Here is a 17,297-nt window from a genome sequence, read left to right as displayed (position 1 = left end):
ATTGGGTGAGTAAGATCACAGCAACCAAATTTCCTTTGACCTACAAGCCAAGACTTAGGACTTCGCCAAGTCTGGGTGTTACAAATATCACCATGTGTTGTAATGTGAAATTCATATCTCTCAGGAACATGGTGTTCTCTTGAAGATCTTCGCGGTAGTTGTGTTTCTAGAACAGTTGATTGTTCCGCAACAACATGTGGAACCTGTTGTTGTTCAATCTTTGGTTCAATGATCAGTTGTTGTTCTCAAATTTCTCCGAGTTCAATTTTTTTACCACTTCCTTTTCTAAAGACAAATTCTTTTTGAAGGATGACTTCTGTCCAAACAACAAACACTTTGTTCTTAATAGGATAGAAGAAATAATATTCTTTAATTTCTTAAGGATATCCCACAAAGATGCACTTTTAAGATTTGGGTTCGAACTTTGTAGACGTCTGACGTTTAACATAAGGTTTACAACCCTAAATCTTCATAAAAGACATACTAAGACGCTTCCTAGTCCACATCTCATATGATGTCTTTTAAACCGATTTAGATGGAACATGATTTAGTGTGAAGGCAACTGTCTCAAGTGCATGTCCCCAAAAGGAAGTTAAAAATCAACATGACTCATCATCGATCGAATCATGTCTAATATTTGTTTGATTTCTTCTCTTAGAAACCCCATTCCATTCTGGAGTACCATGAGGTGTAAGTTGTGAGACAATCTCACATTCCTTTTAAAGCTCAACAAACTTTAAGCTTAAGTATTCTCCTCTTCGATCTCATCGAAATGCCTTAATATTTTTGCCTAATAGGTTTTGTATTTCATTTTTAAATTCCTTGAACTTTTCAAGGGCTTTAGATTTATGGTGCATAAGATAAATATACTTATATTTACTGAAGTCATAAGCGAAAGTAATGAAGTATTGAAAACCTCTCACGGCTTGTGTATTCATTAGTCCACATATATCATTATGTATTAAGCCCAACAAATCATTAGCTCACTCACTTTTATTATTAAAATGAGCTTTAGTCATTTTAACCAACAAGCAAGAATCTATCTTTATGAAGTTTAGATATGCGCTTCTCAGTTATATAACCAAAATGATAATGCTAAAGATAAGTTGATTAGAGTAATTTATTCTTGATTTTTTAGTATTTATGGTATAAATGGACATACCATCTCACGGATCCACATTTATTTTTGTAGAGAGGTGTCCACAGGTATAAATATAACAAGCAAAACACGTATCTAATAAAAAAAGAAAAAAAAGAAAAAAAGAAGGAGACAAAAGCTAATAAGTAACTTCATTCCAAAGCCAAACCCGGGGGAAATCTTAAATATTGCCTCTCTCTCTCTCTCTCTCTCTCTCAAGTCTGAAGCAGTAAAATCGAAAGGATGGGTCAAGGGACACCAGGCGGTTTGAACCGGCAAGGTCTTCCCGGGGACCGTAAAGGCGACGGATCGAACAAGAAGGAAAAGAAGTTCGAGCCAGCCGCACCCCCTGCGAGGGTGGGTCGGAAGCAACGAAAACAAAAGGGTCCGGAAGCGGCTGCTCGACTTCCCACAGTAACCCCACTCAGCAAGTGCAAGCTACGGCTGTTAAAGCTGGAGCGGATCAAGGATTATTTACTAATGGAAGAAGAGTTCGTAGCCAATCAGGAAAGGCTTAAGCCCCAGGAAGAGAAAGCCGAGGAAGACCGATCTAAGGTCGATGATTTGAGAGGCTCCCCGATGAGTGTGGGCAATTTAGAGGAACTCATCGATGAGAATCACGCCATTGTTTCCTCTTCGGTTGGCCCTGAATACTATGTGGGCATTTTATCATTTGTTGATAAAGACCAACTTGAGCCTGGTTGTGCTATCTTGATGCACAATAAGGTAACTCAAATACAACTATGACCTGAATTTTTGAAAATGGAATTTAGAGTCCATGGTAGGTAAAATTTTCCAACATTCATGACATGGCATTTAAATTGTTTTCTTGTTGGTTGAAAACTGATCTGTGTGTGTTCAATTTTTTAATATACAATTTCTGAGTCAAATGCTTTGGCAATTGTTAGACAATGATTAGATGTAGTGGTTTTTTTTTTCTTTTTTGACGATTATTGATTTATTGAATAGGAAAGAATTCATTTTCAAATTGTACCGGTAGAAAGTTGGGTTTTAATCATGATGATTCTTATATGGGATCAAATTTAGGTTTAAAAAATGATTAGAATCTTAGGAAAGAGCTCAATCCGGTGGTGTATTTGGCTTATCAACTTGGCTTGTTTGCATTCTTAGTTGGATGATATTATAGACTTTGAGAATACATTTCAGTCCTGTGGTTGCAAGTTCTAGTTCACATCACCTTGTTTTTGAATGAGTTCATTCTGTTCTTGCTTTTGAGGCTTTTGCATCTATTCTTTCGTTAAATATTTTAGCATTTTCAAAGATATTATGGTTTGCCTCTAGCTGGTTCCCTGTTCTCGGAAAGAAAGTTTTATGCTCTCCTATTTTATGTGGCTTCTCAGGTTCTTTCTGTAGTTGGACTCCTGCAAGATGAAGTGGATCCAATGGTATCGGTAATGAAGGTTGAAAAGGCTCCATTGGAGTCTTATGCTGATATAGGAGGATTGGATGCTCAGATACAGGAGATTAAAGAGGCAGTTGAGCTGCCTCTTACGCATCCTGAATTATATGAGGATATTGGTATTAAGCCTCCAAAAGGAGTTATTTTGTATGGAGAGCCTGGGACTGGCAAGACCTTGCTGGCAAAGGTTTATATTCTTATCTTCACCTTCCAGTCTATCTTCTTTATATGGATATCGGTTGTAATTGTTGATGATTTTTATCTTTGTGCTTTCCTTGTCCCCTGTAAAAGAAAAAGAAAAAGAAAAAGGGCATGTGAAAACTTCCAAAAATCAACATATGGAGCCATACATTTTGTTGTATGAGGACAACTGAACTTCGTAAAATGTCATTATGTACAATTTTACTGGCAAGCATACACAGCGTCCTTGTAAATAATCCATATTGGGAGCTTCCTTCTTACTTCGTGAGAATTAACAACCGTTTCTTGGACTTCATCCTTCAGTGTGTCCTATTATTATTATTTTTCTGGTTTCATGGTTAATTCATTATTTACGCATCAGTTAAATGAAAGATCTTTGTGTGGCTAGGTTCTTGAGTCTCTGGCTACGTTTATGGGTTTTTATTTCGCTTGCTACTTCTATGTGCATGATGGGATATACTTTATTTCATTTTTCATCATTTTAAGATAACATTAATGTTAGAATTCCTTCTGTGGCTTCGTAGTAGGTAACGCTTTTTGAATTGAGTTACTATGAAAAAATGAAATTACATGTGCAAAAAATCTCTCTTAGTATTTATACAATAGTTTATATATTCTGCTTGTTTATCCCCTTTATTTATTTGGTAATGGCCACTTTTATGACATGCTTAGCTTTTACTGGTTGGTTCTGCTATCTCATATAGTTCTGAGTATGTCATGTCATTTGTGCAGGCGGTGGCAAATTCTACATCAGCAACTTTCTTACGTGTTGTTGGCAGTGAATTAATTCAGAAGTACTTGGGAGATGGTCCCAAGTTAGTAAGGGAACTCTTTAGAGTGGCTGATGATCTCTCCCCTTCAATTGTCTTTATTGATGAAATAGATGCAGTTGGCACCAAGAGGTATTTTCATGAAATTTACGCCTTGATTTAAGTTCACTTCGAATGTTTCTCATTAATATGCCCCTCAGGTATGATGCCCATTCTGGTGGTGAACGTGAAATTCAGAGGACCATGTTGGAGTTGCTGAACCAACTAGATGGATTTGATTCAAGAGGAGATGTCAAAGTGATTCTTGCAACAAATCGAATTGAAAGTCTTGATCCAGCTTTACTTCGCCCTGGTCGAATTGATAGGAAGATTGAATTTCCTCTCCCTGACATCAAAACCAGGAGGCGCATTTTCCAGGTAAATAGTTGCATATCATTGCAACCGTACGTGTGAATACATCTCTCTCATTATGTGGGTCAAGTCTGTAGAGCTTGATATATTTAAAACTGTGGATTGCAGATACATACCTCAAGGATGACATTGGCTGATGATGTCAACTTGGAAGAATTTGTTATGACCAAAGATGAGTTCTCCGGAGCTGATATAAAGGCAATATGTACTGAAGCTGGTCTACTTGCTTTAAGGGAGCGCCGCATGAAGGTCAGACATTTTACCTCTTAATAAAGGAACTCTCTACTTCTCATCTTTACATAGAAGGTGAAGGTGTTTAAATTGCTGACTTTCAGTTTTATAGCTAGCAGAATTGGAGATGCTGTAGAAACAGATAAATATGCACCAGATTCTCTCTCTTTCAGCTTTTTGTAGGATGCCTTAGAACTTGCTAATTTCTCATTGTTATTGTGAGAAAGGAAATAGGAAAAGAAGGGTTAAGTGGCATGTCATTCCATGTTATCTGGAATTACATAGCAGAATGATGTACCTGCCCGTAGTAGAAAATAGAGCATTTTAGCATATTATTCACAGTTCAACAATAAACGTAAATGAATAATTTGCAAACTGTAGCACCTTGCAGACAGTATTTTAACTCCTATGTTTCTGCGCTCTGTGATCCCCATTTGATGGTATTTCATCAATAACTAGGTTATTAAATGTACTTGTATAATGCTATGCCCTTCTTAGCTGCATGGACTGTTAATGAGATTGTAATTCTTCTTAAGTTGTTGAAAGTCTTGAGCTGTCCTTTATCATTTGAAATTAGTCTTGTCAGTCGTACCTAAGATTCATGATGCTCCTAGAGGTTTTACTTAAATTTGCTAATGGCTTAAAGTGCTGATTCTGTAAATCCCCCATGTTTCAGGTGACACATGCAGATTTTAAAAAGGCCAAGGAGAAGGTGATGTTCAAGAAGAAAGAAGGGGTTCCGGAGGGTCTTTATATGTAGAAAAACTTGTTATATTTATATATATTCCAGTGATATTCATGTTCTTATGTATTTCTGAATCCAGTTTGCTCTAAGCATTTTTTTTGGCTTACGAACAATGTGGTATGGCATATACGTTTCTTGTATTTCCTAGCAAGCGCCTACACTTTTGGAGCAATATTATGAAGCAGTTTGGGAAAAGTTTATAGACGTTCCTGTGCACTTTATATAGGCCCATAATTAGATTGCACACGTGATTTTTTCAGATGATACCAACAACCTAAAAGCTACGAATAGCATATTGACTGGGAACACTAGTAGTAAATGACTGGAGCAATAAAAATAGTATAAATGTCATTTGGACATGCCGCAGTGTTGAAGCAAATATTCAACACTCGCGTTCTAGGAATTGCAAAATTCTAATTTTCTACCGTAGAAGTTCCAAATTGCTGACTGGAATCCGCCAACTGATATTCGGATTCACAATAAACTAGCTTTGCTTTCTCCATTTTTCTATGCTTCTCTCTGGATAAAAACTTAATGCTAAAATGTTTATATGAAACTTCCTAAAAATAGTTACAAACGTAAGATGTAACTCGAGTTAACTTAGCTCACATCTAATAGGTCAATGTAATGATTTGGCATCTTTTGACCAAAATTGTTGGATTCTTTAAAGACATTCTTTGAGGATTTTTAGCAGCACACTCTAATGAAATCAGAACAAAGACAGCATCAAATCATGTAAAGATATTTTGAAGACTATCAATGTGATCGAGTTTTCTTATTTGAAGAGATTTGATTTACAAAAAATATTACACTGATAAGACCTCTGCTGATTCATTCCATATTGAAGATTTTGTCGAGTTAAATTTAAAGAGTTAAATATTCATACTGTTTGTACTTTTCCAAGCCATTACATGATAATTTAAGAGAAGGCTTGTTATAGTTTTATGTATGAAATTAAAAGAGGGCTTATCTTGTTCATGTAACGAACTTATTTTAGTGCAAAATTGTTGTAAGTAAGATTTTGTTGTTGTTCAGTTTGCAATTAAGCTTTCAAGGGGAAAGTCTTAATGGGAGATTGATCTAGATTCTATATATGAGTGAGGTTGTAACTTGGTGAGTTATTTGAACTTAAATAATGTCTTGTACTAGGAGATTTATAGTGAATTACTCACTAAACAAGACTCGCAAACATAGGACATTTCCGAATTGCGTAACCAAATTTTTGTATCCATCTCTTATTTTTATACTGTTAGTTAGTAAGTCCAGTTGCAAATTGAACATGAATTTGGAAGGCAAAATTAACGAATTCTCAATTGGTGCTAGAGTTAGACACTTGAAGCACTAAGTGAACACTCTATTGTTGATTTACTATAAAGATGAAAGGTAAATCAATCTCAAAACCCTCGATGTTGGATGACATGAATTATGCCTACTAGATGGTAAGGATGAAGACATCTATCAAGTCAATGGATGAGAAAGTCCAACATTTGATTTTGATTCGTTGAGAACCTCCAACAATATATGTTGGTGGTGTGAAGAAATCAAAACCAAAAGTTATATGGATAGACTGGCAAGTGCGAATTTCAAAACTTGAATGCAATTTTTAATAGGGTTTATTCTCAAGAGTTTAGACATATTTCAAAGTGCATTACTTCTAAAATAGTTTGTTCTATCCTTGAGACTACATATGACTAGTCATGGGTATGGGTGAACTCCCGTTTGACCAATGGGCCTACTAGAATTCAAAACATAACATTTTAAAAGCTAGAGATATTGCGTAATTAATATGATTCTCCTGTTCACTTCCAGTCTCCATCCATGCTTGATGGCTGGGAATGCCATTGAAGTTAATAGTGAAATTTTATTATCTGCCCTCAGCTCCACTTGACGGGGAACCCCAATGTGGCATAGAGATGCAATGCTAAGCACAAATTTAGATTCCAATGTGGACCCAGTTTTCAAGCTTGTATTGCCATTTGCCACACAACTGTTGTACCAAAGATAAAATACCATGAACAGCAAAGTTTGCCAATAGGAGTGAGGCAATCTCAACCTTATCCACATTCCAACCACAAGCTTTTATCCAATTCATCATCTCCTCTTGCCACATGAGCACTCCTTATCAGATCTCCTCCATCACAAACAAATCTATTATACTACAAGGCTACTTTGAGAAAGCTAATTGAGCTCCATTTCCCTAGTAAACAGAGTTCTTTTTTTCACAGCAATGGCAGCCATGAACTCCAGTGTTTTGGCATGCAACTATGCTATCTCAGGCACTGGATCATCTGAGCTTAATGCCAAGCTTGCTTCAGCGCCATCAGTTGCTTCCCCAGTTATGTGCGGTGGTCACAAGTTGCCTGTGATCAGAGCCCAGCAGGCTAAATTTTCTGATTCCAAAGGATCAGGTGCCAGTGAAGGAAGAAGAGCTGCTATGCTCTACTTGGCAGCTGGCCTTTTCACCACAGCTGTTGCTTCTTCTGCAAATGCTGGGGTCATTGACGAGTACCTTGAAAAGAGCAAAGCTAACAAGGTGTGTTTCGCTATGAAATCTGAAAAAATATCAACCATCATGCTGCAAAGAAATTTTTGTATTTGCAGAACAACGTAAAAGATTAACCTGCTTTTGCTGCAGGAATTGAATGACAAGAAGAGGTTGGCAACAAGTGGAGCAAACTTTTCCAGAGCATACACTGTTCAATTTGGCACTTGCAAGTTCCCTGAGAACTTCACTGGCTGCCAGGATCTTGCAAAGCAAAAGGTTCAAAACCTAACATCTGCCTTTTTTTTGTCTTAGTTTCAAAGGTTCTGAAGACGATTTCATAGTGATATTCTTTTTCGGTTTGTTGAATGCAGAAAGTACCATTCATCTCTGATGATTTGGCCTTGGAATGTGAAGGGAAGGACAAATACAAGTGTGGTTCCAACGTTTTCTGGAAATGGTGATGCGATCCAAATGTATTTTTTCACTTAAACTATCCACTCTACCTCAACATGTATCTAATTTTCCCATTTTAGGAGACTTTCCTATCCATTTGTTTTGTTAGCTTTCCCTATGGTTCTGTTATATTTCTCTTATAAATGGTTGATGGGATTGTTAAACTCCACGGCAATGTTAAAAAGTTAAATCACATATTATATGCTCCATTGGAGTGTTTGACTATCATTGAACCTCAGAAACCATTCAACCGATCTAAACAGCAGCACTGCTGACTCAGCAAAATACACAGAACGTTCTTACTATATTATGTTAAACAGAGTAATGACGTAAAAATTAGTTAAAAGTTTGATGAATCTATGTTTTTCAGTTTAAAATGCAAGATGATATGCTTATTTCATATATTTTGCTTTGATGCCTGTGGTAATGGCATGACCTCAACTTAGAGATGATCTTACCATTGCTCCCTCAGCTGGATATACAAGCACTGTTAATTATCTGATCTGGCTGCATCTTCAAAGGATCAACCCAAACAATATGTAGGACAAGTAATGAGATGAGTGACAACAGCAATAATATTAATAATAATATTCCTTTATAAAAATAAAATGAATTCTGTGTTCTTTTTACATGTGATATTTGGTTGTCATTGGTTGAATGAACCCAGAGCATGCCATCAATCCAGTTAACACCAGACTATCCTGTCCACTGCCCAAGCAAGTCTAACTGCTCTACGAATCATATATTTTGACAATATTGCAGGAGGCTAACTCAGCCAGTAGCCCTTCTAGTCTGCAGGCTTTTCAAAACCCAACTTCATATCTCCCTCACATGGAGAATAGAGGAAGAATCGCATGACCAACTGAAGTTCGGACTTATTAAGTTAGTGAAATGATTCACTTGAAACTTCAATATATTTCAAACTTAAAGCCTATATGCAACATGCTGAGGAGCCATTGTTCTGCAACTGGGGACATGGCAATGGAAACACAGCATTGGTACAACCTGAAACAAACTCACAATGCCATGCTGCAGTTGGGGCAAGTCCAAGTAGTGTAACATTCTTGAAGCATAGCCCTTCAAATGACCCACCCTTGATACCAGCGAGTATGGGGGCTTTTGTTGAATTCAAACTCATAATATTACTAATGAAAATCCCCTTTATTTTAGGAATAGCTTTAGGATCCCATCCATAGTCAGGGTGATCATTGGCGCCTCTACTGAACATAATGGGTATTTTGACTCGTTCCATTGTTATGTTTTTTATGGTGATATTTGCAATGTATCCTCCTCTACCCTTGTCAGTTTTTATACGAACCCCAGCTGCTGAATTCCAAATATTCATATCTTCAATAATTACATTAGAAATCCCTCCAGACATCTCACTACCAATGCCAACACCAGAACAAGTTGGTGTAGTGCCTGAGATTCTCCTTACTATTATGTTTGAGCTTGGTCGTGCCACTCTGATGCCATACTGGTCCCATCCACTTTTCACTGCTACAAGATCATCTCCACTCTCAATATAGCAGTCTTCAATACATACATTGGTACTTGAGTCTGCAGAAATTTAAATGAGAATTTCAGAAAATGTCTCAACTATTAGGCTTAGGTTGTTATATTCTAGAAGCAATATAGAATAAAATACATAAGATGGAGAATGACACCAACATACCGGGGTCTATTCCGTCTGTATTTGGGGCATTAAGGGGAGCCAATATTGTCATGCCCTTAATAACGACATTGCTGAAGGAAAAAAAGTAGAAAACTAATGTTAATCTTCCAGAGAAATGTTAAATTTTTAAGATAAAGAAAACAGCAATGTGACACAAAACAAAACCTCAAGTTAATTTTAGTATCTTCCATAGGTAATGTTCAGGCGAAAAAAATATTAGAGGATTCATTAGTTGAGCTATCAAGATCTTAGTCCTTTATAAAAGTACCAAGACATGCATCTTATCTTCAAAAGGTGCAAAAGAAGTTCACAGTTCTTTTGACCTTAATAAATAGTCATGCTCCGAAAAAAACACACACCAGCAAAACAAAATAAATGGATAAACAAATGAAAGAAAACAAGCTACTGCATGCTAGAGAGGTCAAACCTGCAGTAAATAGGATGAATGGTCCAAAATGGTGAATTCCGGAAGGTTAGGTTAGAGATAAGAATGTTATGAGAGTTCATTAGCTCTACGAGGTGGCCTCTTGTGTGTGTTAGCCTTCTGTTCTGCCATAAATCCCACCACATCCCACCTTGACCATCAATTGTCCCGTTCTGTCCTACAACATTAAAACTCTTCGTCACACATACTTGATCAATCTTTAGAGAAGGTAGAAATGCTTCACAGACAAGTTAGTAATGGATGACAATGGCAGCTAGCTGCTCTGTGGAACTAAAGACATCTAGCTGTTTCACTGCTTTTAAATAAACCCAACTACTAGTTAAAATCAGGTAGAAATAGCTTATCAAAGTGTCAATTTAGATGCTTTTTAAAATTCTACCCAGCAAGCATGGGAAAGCATTCATTTTGTTATAATCCATGAGCCCTAGTCAAGTCAATTAAATCTAATTTGAGAAAAGCAAAATGTAACACATGGCTGGCTGCCATTATAACTTTTGATTTATGCATACATGTGTGCGTGCATGTGTGTGCAAGTTAAAGCAACTCTTCTTCCCAATTTCATTATTAATCATCAAAGTACCATAACTATGTCTCCAAATATGTTATTTAAAAAATTGATAAAATTACCTGTAATGACTACATTGGTAAGGCCATCTCCATGAATAAGGCTTATGTGTCTTCCTCCCAGTCTCTCTCTCCCTCTACCATAAGAAGGCAATGGTTCTACAACAGGCCATTCCTTTGGATCCTATTACTCATAAACAAAATATTAAAAGATCAGCAGACTTCAGCAACTAATTTAAATAAATAAAGAAATGCATTAACAGTTTCCAGGTGACCAAAATAATTAGACAGCAATTGTTTGCCTATTTTAGTAAACAACTTGAAAGGTTCTGGTTGTTACGTTGTTGCACTAGAATGTTGCGATACTATGTGAAACAGTCTACTTCTAACAGAAATACTAGAATACCAAAGATGTTTACGCAATTCAATAATAACTTACATTTGCAAAGATTTGCCCGGAGATAAATTCACTAAATGAGTCACAGTACAAGCGCTAATTTAAGCTCAACCAATCTAAGGATTTTTGGCAGCCTTAATCTCATACACTCGATGAATTCCGTCAGAAAACCAAGTCTTCTAAGTGAGAACAAATTAATGTTCCAAAACAAATTTGTTTTGCCCTCAAAGAACAATTTTGTGTTCCTTCAATACACCAAACATAAGGGATGAACGCTCTTTTTATAGTTTCCTGGTACAGCTAATGTGATAATGCCATTCTACGTGATTCAAAAGGATAAAGTCAGCTGACAATAGTTCCCAAAATTCACAGTACTAATACCTTTTATCACCACGGTCAATCTCCTCAATTTTACAAGGAATATCGATCCCCTATTTACACCAGATTCCCTATATCTAGTTTCAATTTTTACAAACAAATCACCTAAATTTGTTGCTTTAAATTTGAACTGAAATGAGAACAAAATATGCTTTTTTTTTGGGGGGGGGGGTCCTTTAGTTAAAGTTGCACATCGACACCACCCAACTCTGTTTCTCTTCTAAAGAAAAAAGGCTATGAGAAACAATAAATTCAAAGCATGACATACACAAAGTGAGAAAACCTAGCTATGTTTCTAAATTCTATTTGAACTTTGCACCCACTTTCTATTCATAAAGTTGCTCTTTCTTTCACCTATCACAAGGTTCTTTTAATCCCTATTTTTCGCCTGAAAAGGGAAAGAATTCTTTGAGAAAAGCTAAGTACTGAGAGTAACCACCAAGGTTCGAGGGTTGTGTGGTAAGAAGCTCAATGTTCCTTAAGCAAAATCTTGAATTTGGGTAAGAAAAATGAAGAAACATCTTGAATTTGGGTAAAAAAAATGAAGAAACAATTCATGCAGGATAAACGAAGTAACCCACTCTATTTTCCCTTCTACAACATAAACTACGAAATAAAATTATATTTGACACACATTAATCGTCCAACTTAATTCTTCAAATTCAAATGCAAAACCAAAAAAATTAAACGACTTGAAACGGACAAACAAACAGAGATGATAAAGCATGAAGCAATGCATTTAAAACTTAAGTTTTCAAATTGATTTAAAAAAAAAAAAAGAAATTTAAGCTTTCAACTAGGAGGTATCATGTTCAAATCAAAAATCTACAATCATCCAACTTCAATTCTGGAGAATCCAAAATGAACCCATCAAATCAAATCAAATCAAATATATATGTTATAGTGAAAACGGAGCATTGCTGACCTGAGAACCTAAAATAACTGCACCGTCTTCAAGAAACAAAGTGAAATTACTGGTGAGATTAAAGCTTCCTGTTAACCACTTTCCTTTGGGCACATTAAGCTGACCCCCGCCTTTGTTACTTAAACGTTGCATGTGAACTATCGCCTTCCAAAATGCAGCCGTATTTGAGGTTTTCCCATCGCCAACTCCCCCGAATTCCTTTATCGACATAACATGTTTTCTCTCAGGAAACTCTCCCAACAACCCGGCGCAACTTCCGGGGTCGGGGACGGGGTCGGAGCCGGATGTGACGCTGGTTTTACGTGATCCAGTAACGCCAAAGAATTGGAAAGGAAGGATATCTTTTGTGGAGATTTGAAAAGTGAGAACAGCTACGAATGTAAAGAGAAGAATAAGGAAAACCCAATACGGTTTTTTCAAGTGAACCATTATCGCACCATAATTTGGTCTCTCAGGTTCCATTTTTTGTTGAAAAAGAAGAAAGAAAAAAATTGAATTTTTATTGCTCTAATTGACAAAATTAAAGATATTGATTGAAAAACACAGATGATATAAATAATCTTTAAGTAAAGAAATCTTTACCTTTCATGCATCAACAAAATTTATAAAAAAAAGTTAAATATTAAAAAAATGTTAATGGAATTAGATTTTGATAGGATTTACATGCATGAAGAAAAAATAGTTATAAAAAGAAAGAATAAAACAGTGGGCTGGTTTCCTGCATACGTGAGAAAAAGAAGAATGGCGAAGGATGACAAAGCTAAATGCCGGCCTCGGCGTATATAGCCATTAGCCGCGTTTTAGCAAAGGCTCCTTAAAATATAAATAAAAATATATATATATTGGAATCAGGTTTCGTGGGAAAAGGAGTTCCAATCACGAACTAACATGAAGAGGGAATGTGTGTGATATATGTGGGCAATAGGATAGATAGCAGCCACATACACTTTTGTCTTGAGTGTTATTCTTAGAGTCTCGTGTCCGTTAAAGAAGGTATGTGACCCAACCGATACCGCTCCTCGGGGGAATTCGTCCAAAGGTTGCTTTCCTTTTTTGAATGATATAAACAATTAAAATTAAATGTGTGTTTTCGGTGCATATAAGGTTTTGTGTGAGCTTTCATCATTAAATCATGATCGTACACGTAGGGTAGGAATTTTAGGATTGATTCGTCGCCTCCACCAATGTATGATTAATCCAGGTAAATTACACGGTTGATGATTGAATCATTAAGCTGTTGTTATTTTATTTTATTTTATTTAGATCCAATTTTTTTATTACAATGATTTTTTTATCACATCCATTAAATCATTAATGGAATGTCTCGGAATGTCTCTAGACATAATATCAATTTATTTTTGGATAAAAATTGCAATTTTATTACTTAAAAGCTGCTAAAAAACAACAAAACAACCAAAATCAAATGCTATACAAATTCAACCTAATCACTATAATTCAAAATACCCAATTAGAACAAAGACTAAATATTTACAGTATCACTTACCCATCAGTCTAATCTTAATTGTTTCTTTAATCTTTAAAGGCAGTGTATCTGCCATGAGCTCTCCCAAAAAACATTCCATTCTTTTCACACCAAATAGCATGGATATAATGGATGTAGGCATTCCATGCCAGCTTCAAAAGGCAAACAATAACGACTTCCCTTAGAGACGAGTAACAAAAAAAAGTCATCTCTCTTTTTTAAATAGAAATATTTTCTAAAATATTAAATTTTTTCATGGTATTGGCGTAATAATTTACGTAATAGTTTATTTATACTTCGTGCTAATATAACAATATTTGTTTTATATGATATGCTAACAAATAATTTAAAAATTATAAACATATTATAAAAAGTAAAAAATAGGGAGTACATGTAGATTGTCATGTGGGTTGTTATGCTTAAAAATTTAACATTTTGGTCAACATTTCCATTTAAAAAGCAACAATTCGACTCTTTTAAAAAGTTGAGGGTCAAATTTAACTTTAAAAAAATGACCAAATTAACAAAAGATGTAAAATTGAAGGCTAAATTTGACATTATATCTTTTTATCAACATTATTTTTATATCACGTGTTGCATGTAAATATTCACGTTTATATTTTTATTATTTAATAAAATATTTTGATTTCATATAACTAATAAAAGAATTTCAAATCATAAATCAAGTAATTGTACAATATTTAAAAAAAGTATTTTATACAATATTTAAAATATGGACATAGTACATACCATACTTTTTATTCTTCAATCTCTACAAAATCAGTGTAAATAAATGAACGAGATCATCAATATATTAAATAACAATGTTATTTTTAGTTATACAATAAATTATTCATGTTGGCCTTTCTTATAATAACACCTCTTTGTATACTACATTTTCATGTATTCCTATTTTTGTGTTTTTCCTGATAATAGAATTAATCTAATTTTAATCAAGAAATAATTTAAAATAACATAATAAGATATTGCTTATTGATCAAATTGTATAGTTTAAATTATAATTAAAGTGTAATTAAATACATATTACTTCAACACTTATTATTATGAGTTTAAATAAAAGTAAAAAAATCTAGAAATTTTATATAAAATATTAAATTCTAAAAATAAAAAGTATTTTGATAATTGAGATTAAAGTTCAATTGAATATGTATGTGTACACTTATAATAGATACAATTAATTATAATTTTAATGTATTAAATTTGTTAAATTAACTATTAATTTTTAAATATAATGTGCTATAATCAATGTACATTAAGATGGGATGAATTAGTTTTGAAAATTTTAAAATAAAGAGCTTAATAAAAATTGACACAAATAATTTAGAGTGGTTTGACATCAAATGTCTACCTTTACTATTTAACTTACCACAACTATTAATGCACCCAATTGATATATTATTTTTTATTTTAATTAATTTTAGACATGAGTTTTACCTAATTTGACACTTAATCGATCTTTTTTTTATATAGATATAATAATTGTCCAATGTGTTAAGAAACTAGTGGATATACAGATTGCATGAAAAATTTGACATGAGAGCTTGCATTGGTGCCCAATACAAAAATTTTAAAACACTTACAGTATGTTTGGTTGGGTGTATTGGCAGCCAATACACCCCTAATCGGTGGGCCCCACCTAATCCCTCATTATTCCGTCATTTGGTTTAATGTATTGCTAATACGCGTGTAATACATTACTTTTCTGTTGTTTACATATATATTTTATCTAGAAGTTCGACACATCATTGGTTAAGGTTTATGCAATTGAATACATACCTTTGCGTAAAGTTAAAGATAGTCGAGAATTGTTAACCACAGAGACATTATACCTACAATCCCTCGCTTGATGGGTTATTGTCATGTGGCTCATTTGCTTATCTTGTCATTGGGAGCTAAAAGATGCTTTGGTGAGTTTTACTTTTTATAATTTGAACCCCTTAGTGCAGTCATTATATGCAAATGTTGGTTATGGTTATAAATTATATGGACGGGATAAATGACATGAGAGTGAAGTTGTGATTAGACTTTTAATTTTGATTTGCTTGATTTGCCTTGCCATCTCTCTTGCTTTGTCGTTGTTGTTCGATTTATTTTGAAAATAACAATCGACCAAGCGAGAAAACTGCTTTTCCAATAATATTTGAATATGGTTTGAAGTAGACATCCATATCGTGTCACTGCTTAAAATTCTTAAATTATTGAATCGAACTACTTAATATGTTGGTTGAGAAAATGTAATCTTTGTTGGTCGTTATATTTCATCTTCATAGTTTGATTCCTTTTGTTTTTATAAGTAGCTTGACCAAACCAAATTCGTTTACTAGTTTTTCATTTTCTATTCCTTGACTTGCACTATAATCATTTTCATTTATTATTCCTTGTTTTTTTTTTTCATCTTCACAAATTCTTTTATATGGAATGCTTTGTTTATTACCCTTTAACGTAATAATTGATCATTGCTCATGATAGTTTATGCATGCATCTGGTTATAATTTTAACATACTTTTTTCGTGAAAATATGGAGCTTTGGAAAGATGGTTATCGTGGTGATGTTATCGTGAGTACACACGGATGTTCTTGTCTTGAATTTGTATGTTTTTTGTTGTCTAATCTTTTCTTTTTTTCTTACTTTTTTCCAACTTGGAAAGCGTTGTCAAGTCCTAAAATCATTACTTTTGGGAGGGTTTTACCTAAATACTATCCTTGGCCCCTAGGACTAGTCTCAGACCGTAAAATGAATGAGTATACATGTGGTTATACCAAGAAAAGAAAACCTCGATATTTCCACGTATCATCAGACGCTAATTATGTCAGTTATCGTAGTGTAATCTCATTTGCATATGTTTTAAGGCCTAGGCTAGGGACTAGGGAGTATTCATTTTCTTGGTAATTTGATACTAGCCTGCTAGATGTAAGCATCAAAACCATGTGTTGTCCTAAAAAAAATCAAAATCATGTAATCCAACCAGAAATCGATTTCATTATAGCAGTTAATTGGATTGTTTTTGGTTTAAAAACTTGATAGTGGACATAGATTGCTGAAAATGAAACTATTGAAGGACCTTTCGTTTTACCGATCTTACCTCACTGTGATGCTAAAAAAGGTAATTGCATAACATGATTCATAGTAACACAAACCCAAAGACAAAAGGCTTTATTTGTTTGTTTGTTTGTCAAAGTGACTACTTTGTATAGATCAATCCTGGAAATCAAGACTTTTAATGCATGTAACTCACTGTTTCAAGCTTGCATCATTATTTTGTTTAATATTCCCATCTCTGAGTTATATTTTACATAAATTATCAATTTGTGGTATTGGTCTGATTAATTCTGCTTCTACATCACTTGTTCTTAACGTAATGCATTGCATGCATCATCTATTTACAATTGTAACATCCATGTTTTGTTATTTAAAGATACTCGTGTGGGAATGTGGGGCTACTTGTTGTTCAGAATAGGTACTAATTTGATCAAGTTACTTAGATGCCATGGTTGATAGATCGACAGTTTCTCCCTTGACGATAACAACTTTGAAGCGGTGAAGCGTACTTTGTT

At 34.5% G+C, this 17,297-nt stretch overlaps 3 protein-coding genes across 3 annotated transcripts; 2 read left to right on the top strand and 1 right to left on the bottom strand.

The window, feature by feature from the left end:
* The first annotated feature begins 1,268 nt into the window (after positions 1-1,268).
* On the top strand, positions 1,269-5,120 carry LOC105788080 (26S proteasome regulatory subunit 4 homolog B). Its single transcript, XM_012614786.2, has 6 exons — positions 1,269-1,864; positions 2,500-2,745; positions 3,492-3,661; positions 3,730-3,946; positions 4,049-4,189; positions 4,848-5,120. Exons 1-6 carry the CDS (start codon positions 1,382-1,384, stop codon positions 4,929-4,931), a joined length of 1,341 nt encoding a protein of 446 aa, XP_012470240.1. The 5' UTR covers positions 1,269-1,381; the 3' UTR covers positions 4,932-5,120.
* A 1,904-nt stretch (positions 5,121-7,024) lies between these two features.
* LOC105788079 (photosystem I reaction center subunit N, chloroplastic) lies at positions 7,025-8,079 on the top strand. The gene is made up of 3 exons (XM_012614785.2): positions 7,025-7,449; positions 7,552-7,677; positions 7,773-8,079. Exons 1-3 carry the CDS (start codon positions 7,144-7,146, stop codon positions 7,860-7,862), a joined length of 522 nt encoding a protein of 173 aa, XP_012470239.1. The 5' UTR covers positions 7,025-7,143; the 3' UTR covers positions 7,863-8,079.
* A 327-nt stretch (positions 8,080-8,406) lies between these two features.
* Positions 8,407-13,100, bottom strand: LOC105788076 (probable polygalacturonase). Its single transcript, XM_012614782.2, has 5 exons — positions 12,239-13,100; positions 10,602-10,722; positions 9,957-10,131; positions 9,530-9,600; positions 8,407-9,414 (listed from the first exon to the last, which is right to left on the bottom strand). The coding sequence occupies exons 1-5, from the start codon at positions 12,698-12,700 to the stop codon at positions 8,786-8,788; spliced, it is 1,458 nt and encodes a 485-aa protein (XP_012470236.1). The 5' UTR covers positions 12,701-13,100; the 3' UTR covers positions 8,407-8,785.
* Between the last annotated feature and the right edge of the window lie 4,197 nt (positions 13,101-17,297).

Source organism: Gossypium raimondii, chromosome 11 (genome assembly GCF_025698545.1).
Source record: "Gossypium raimondii isolate GPD5lz chromosome 11, ASM2569854v1, whole genome shotgun sequence".
NCBI lineage: Eukaryota > Viridiplantae > Streptophyta > Magnoliopsida > Malvales > Malvaceae > Gossypium > Gossypium raimondii.
Note: the sequence above shows the minus strand (reverse complement) of the source record. Positions and strands in the feature narration are given on the sequence as shown.

Excerpts from the sequence above, each read along its gene's own strand:
- LOC105788076 (XM_012614782.2), bottom strand. The coding sequence starts at position 12,700 with ATGGAACCTGAGAGACCAAATTATGGTGCGATAATGGTTCACTTGAAA. Across the intron at positions 9,601-9,956 it reads ATTCATCCTATTTACTGCAG|CAATGTCGTTATTAAGGGCA; the intron begins GTTTGACCTCTC and ends TTTTTCCTTCAG. Across the intron at positions 9,415-9,529 it reads TACAGACGGAATAGACCCCG|ACTCAAGTACCAATGTATGT; the intron begins GTATGTTGGTGT and ends AAATTTCTGCAG.
- LOC105788080 (XM_012614786.2), top strand. The coding sequence starts at position 1,382 with ATGGGTCAAGGGACACCAGGCGGTTTGAACCGGCAAGGTCTTCCCGGG. Across the intron at positions 2,746-3,491 it reads GCAAGACCTTGCTGGCAAAG|GCGGTGGCAAATTCTACATC; the intron begins GTTTATATTCTT and ends TCATTTGTGCAG. Across the intron at positions 3,947-4,048 it reads CCAGGAGGCGCATTTTCCAG|ATACATACCTCAAGGATGAC; the intron begins GTAAATAGTTGC and ends TGTGGATTGCAG.
- LOC105788079 (XM_012614785.2), top strand. The coding sequence starts at position 7,144 with ATGGCAGCCATGAACTCCAGTGTTTTGGCATGCAACTATGCTATCTCA. Across the intron at positions 7,450-7,551 it reads AAAAGAGCAAAGCTAACAAG|GAATTGAATGACAAGAAGAG; the intron begins GTGTGTTTCGCT and ends CTTTTGCTGCAG. Across the intron at positions 7,678-7,772 it reads AGGATCTTGCAAAGCAAAAG|AAAGTACCATTCATCTCTGA; the intron begins GTTCAAAACCTA and ends TGTTGAATGCAG.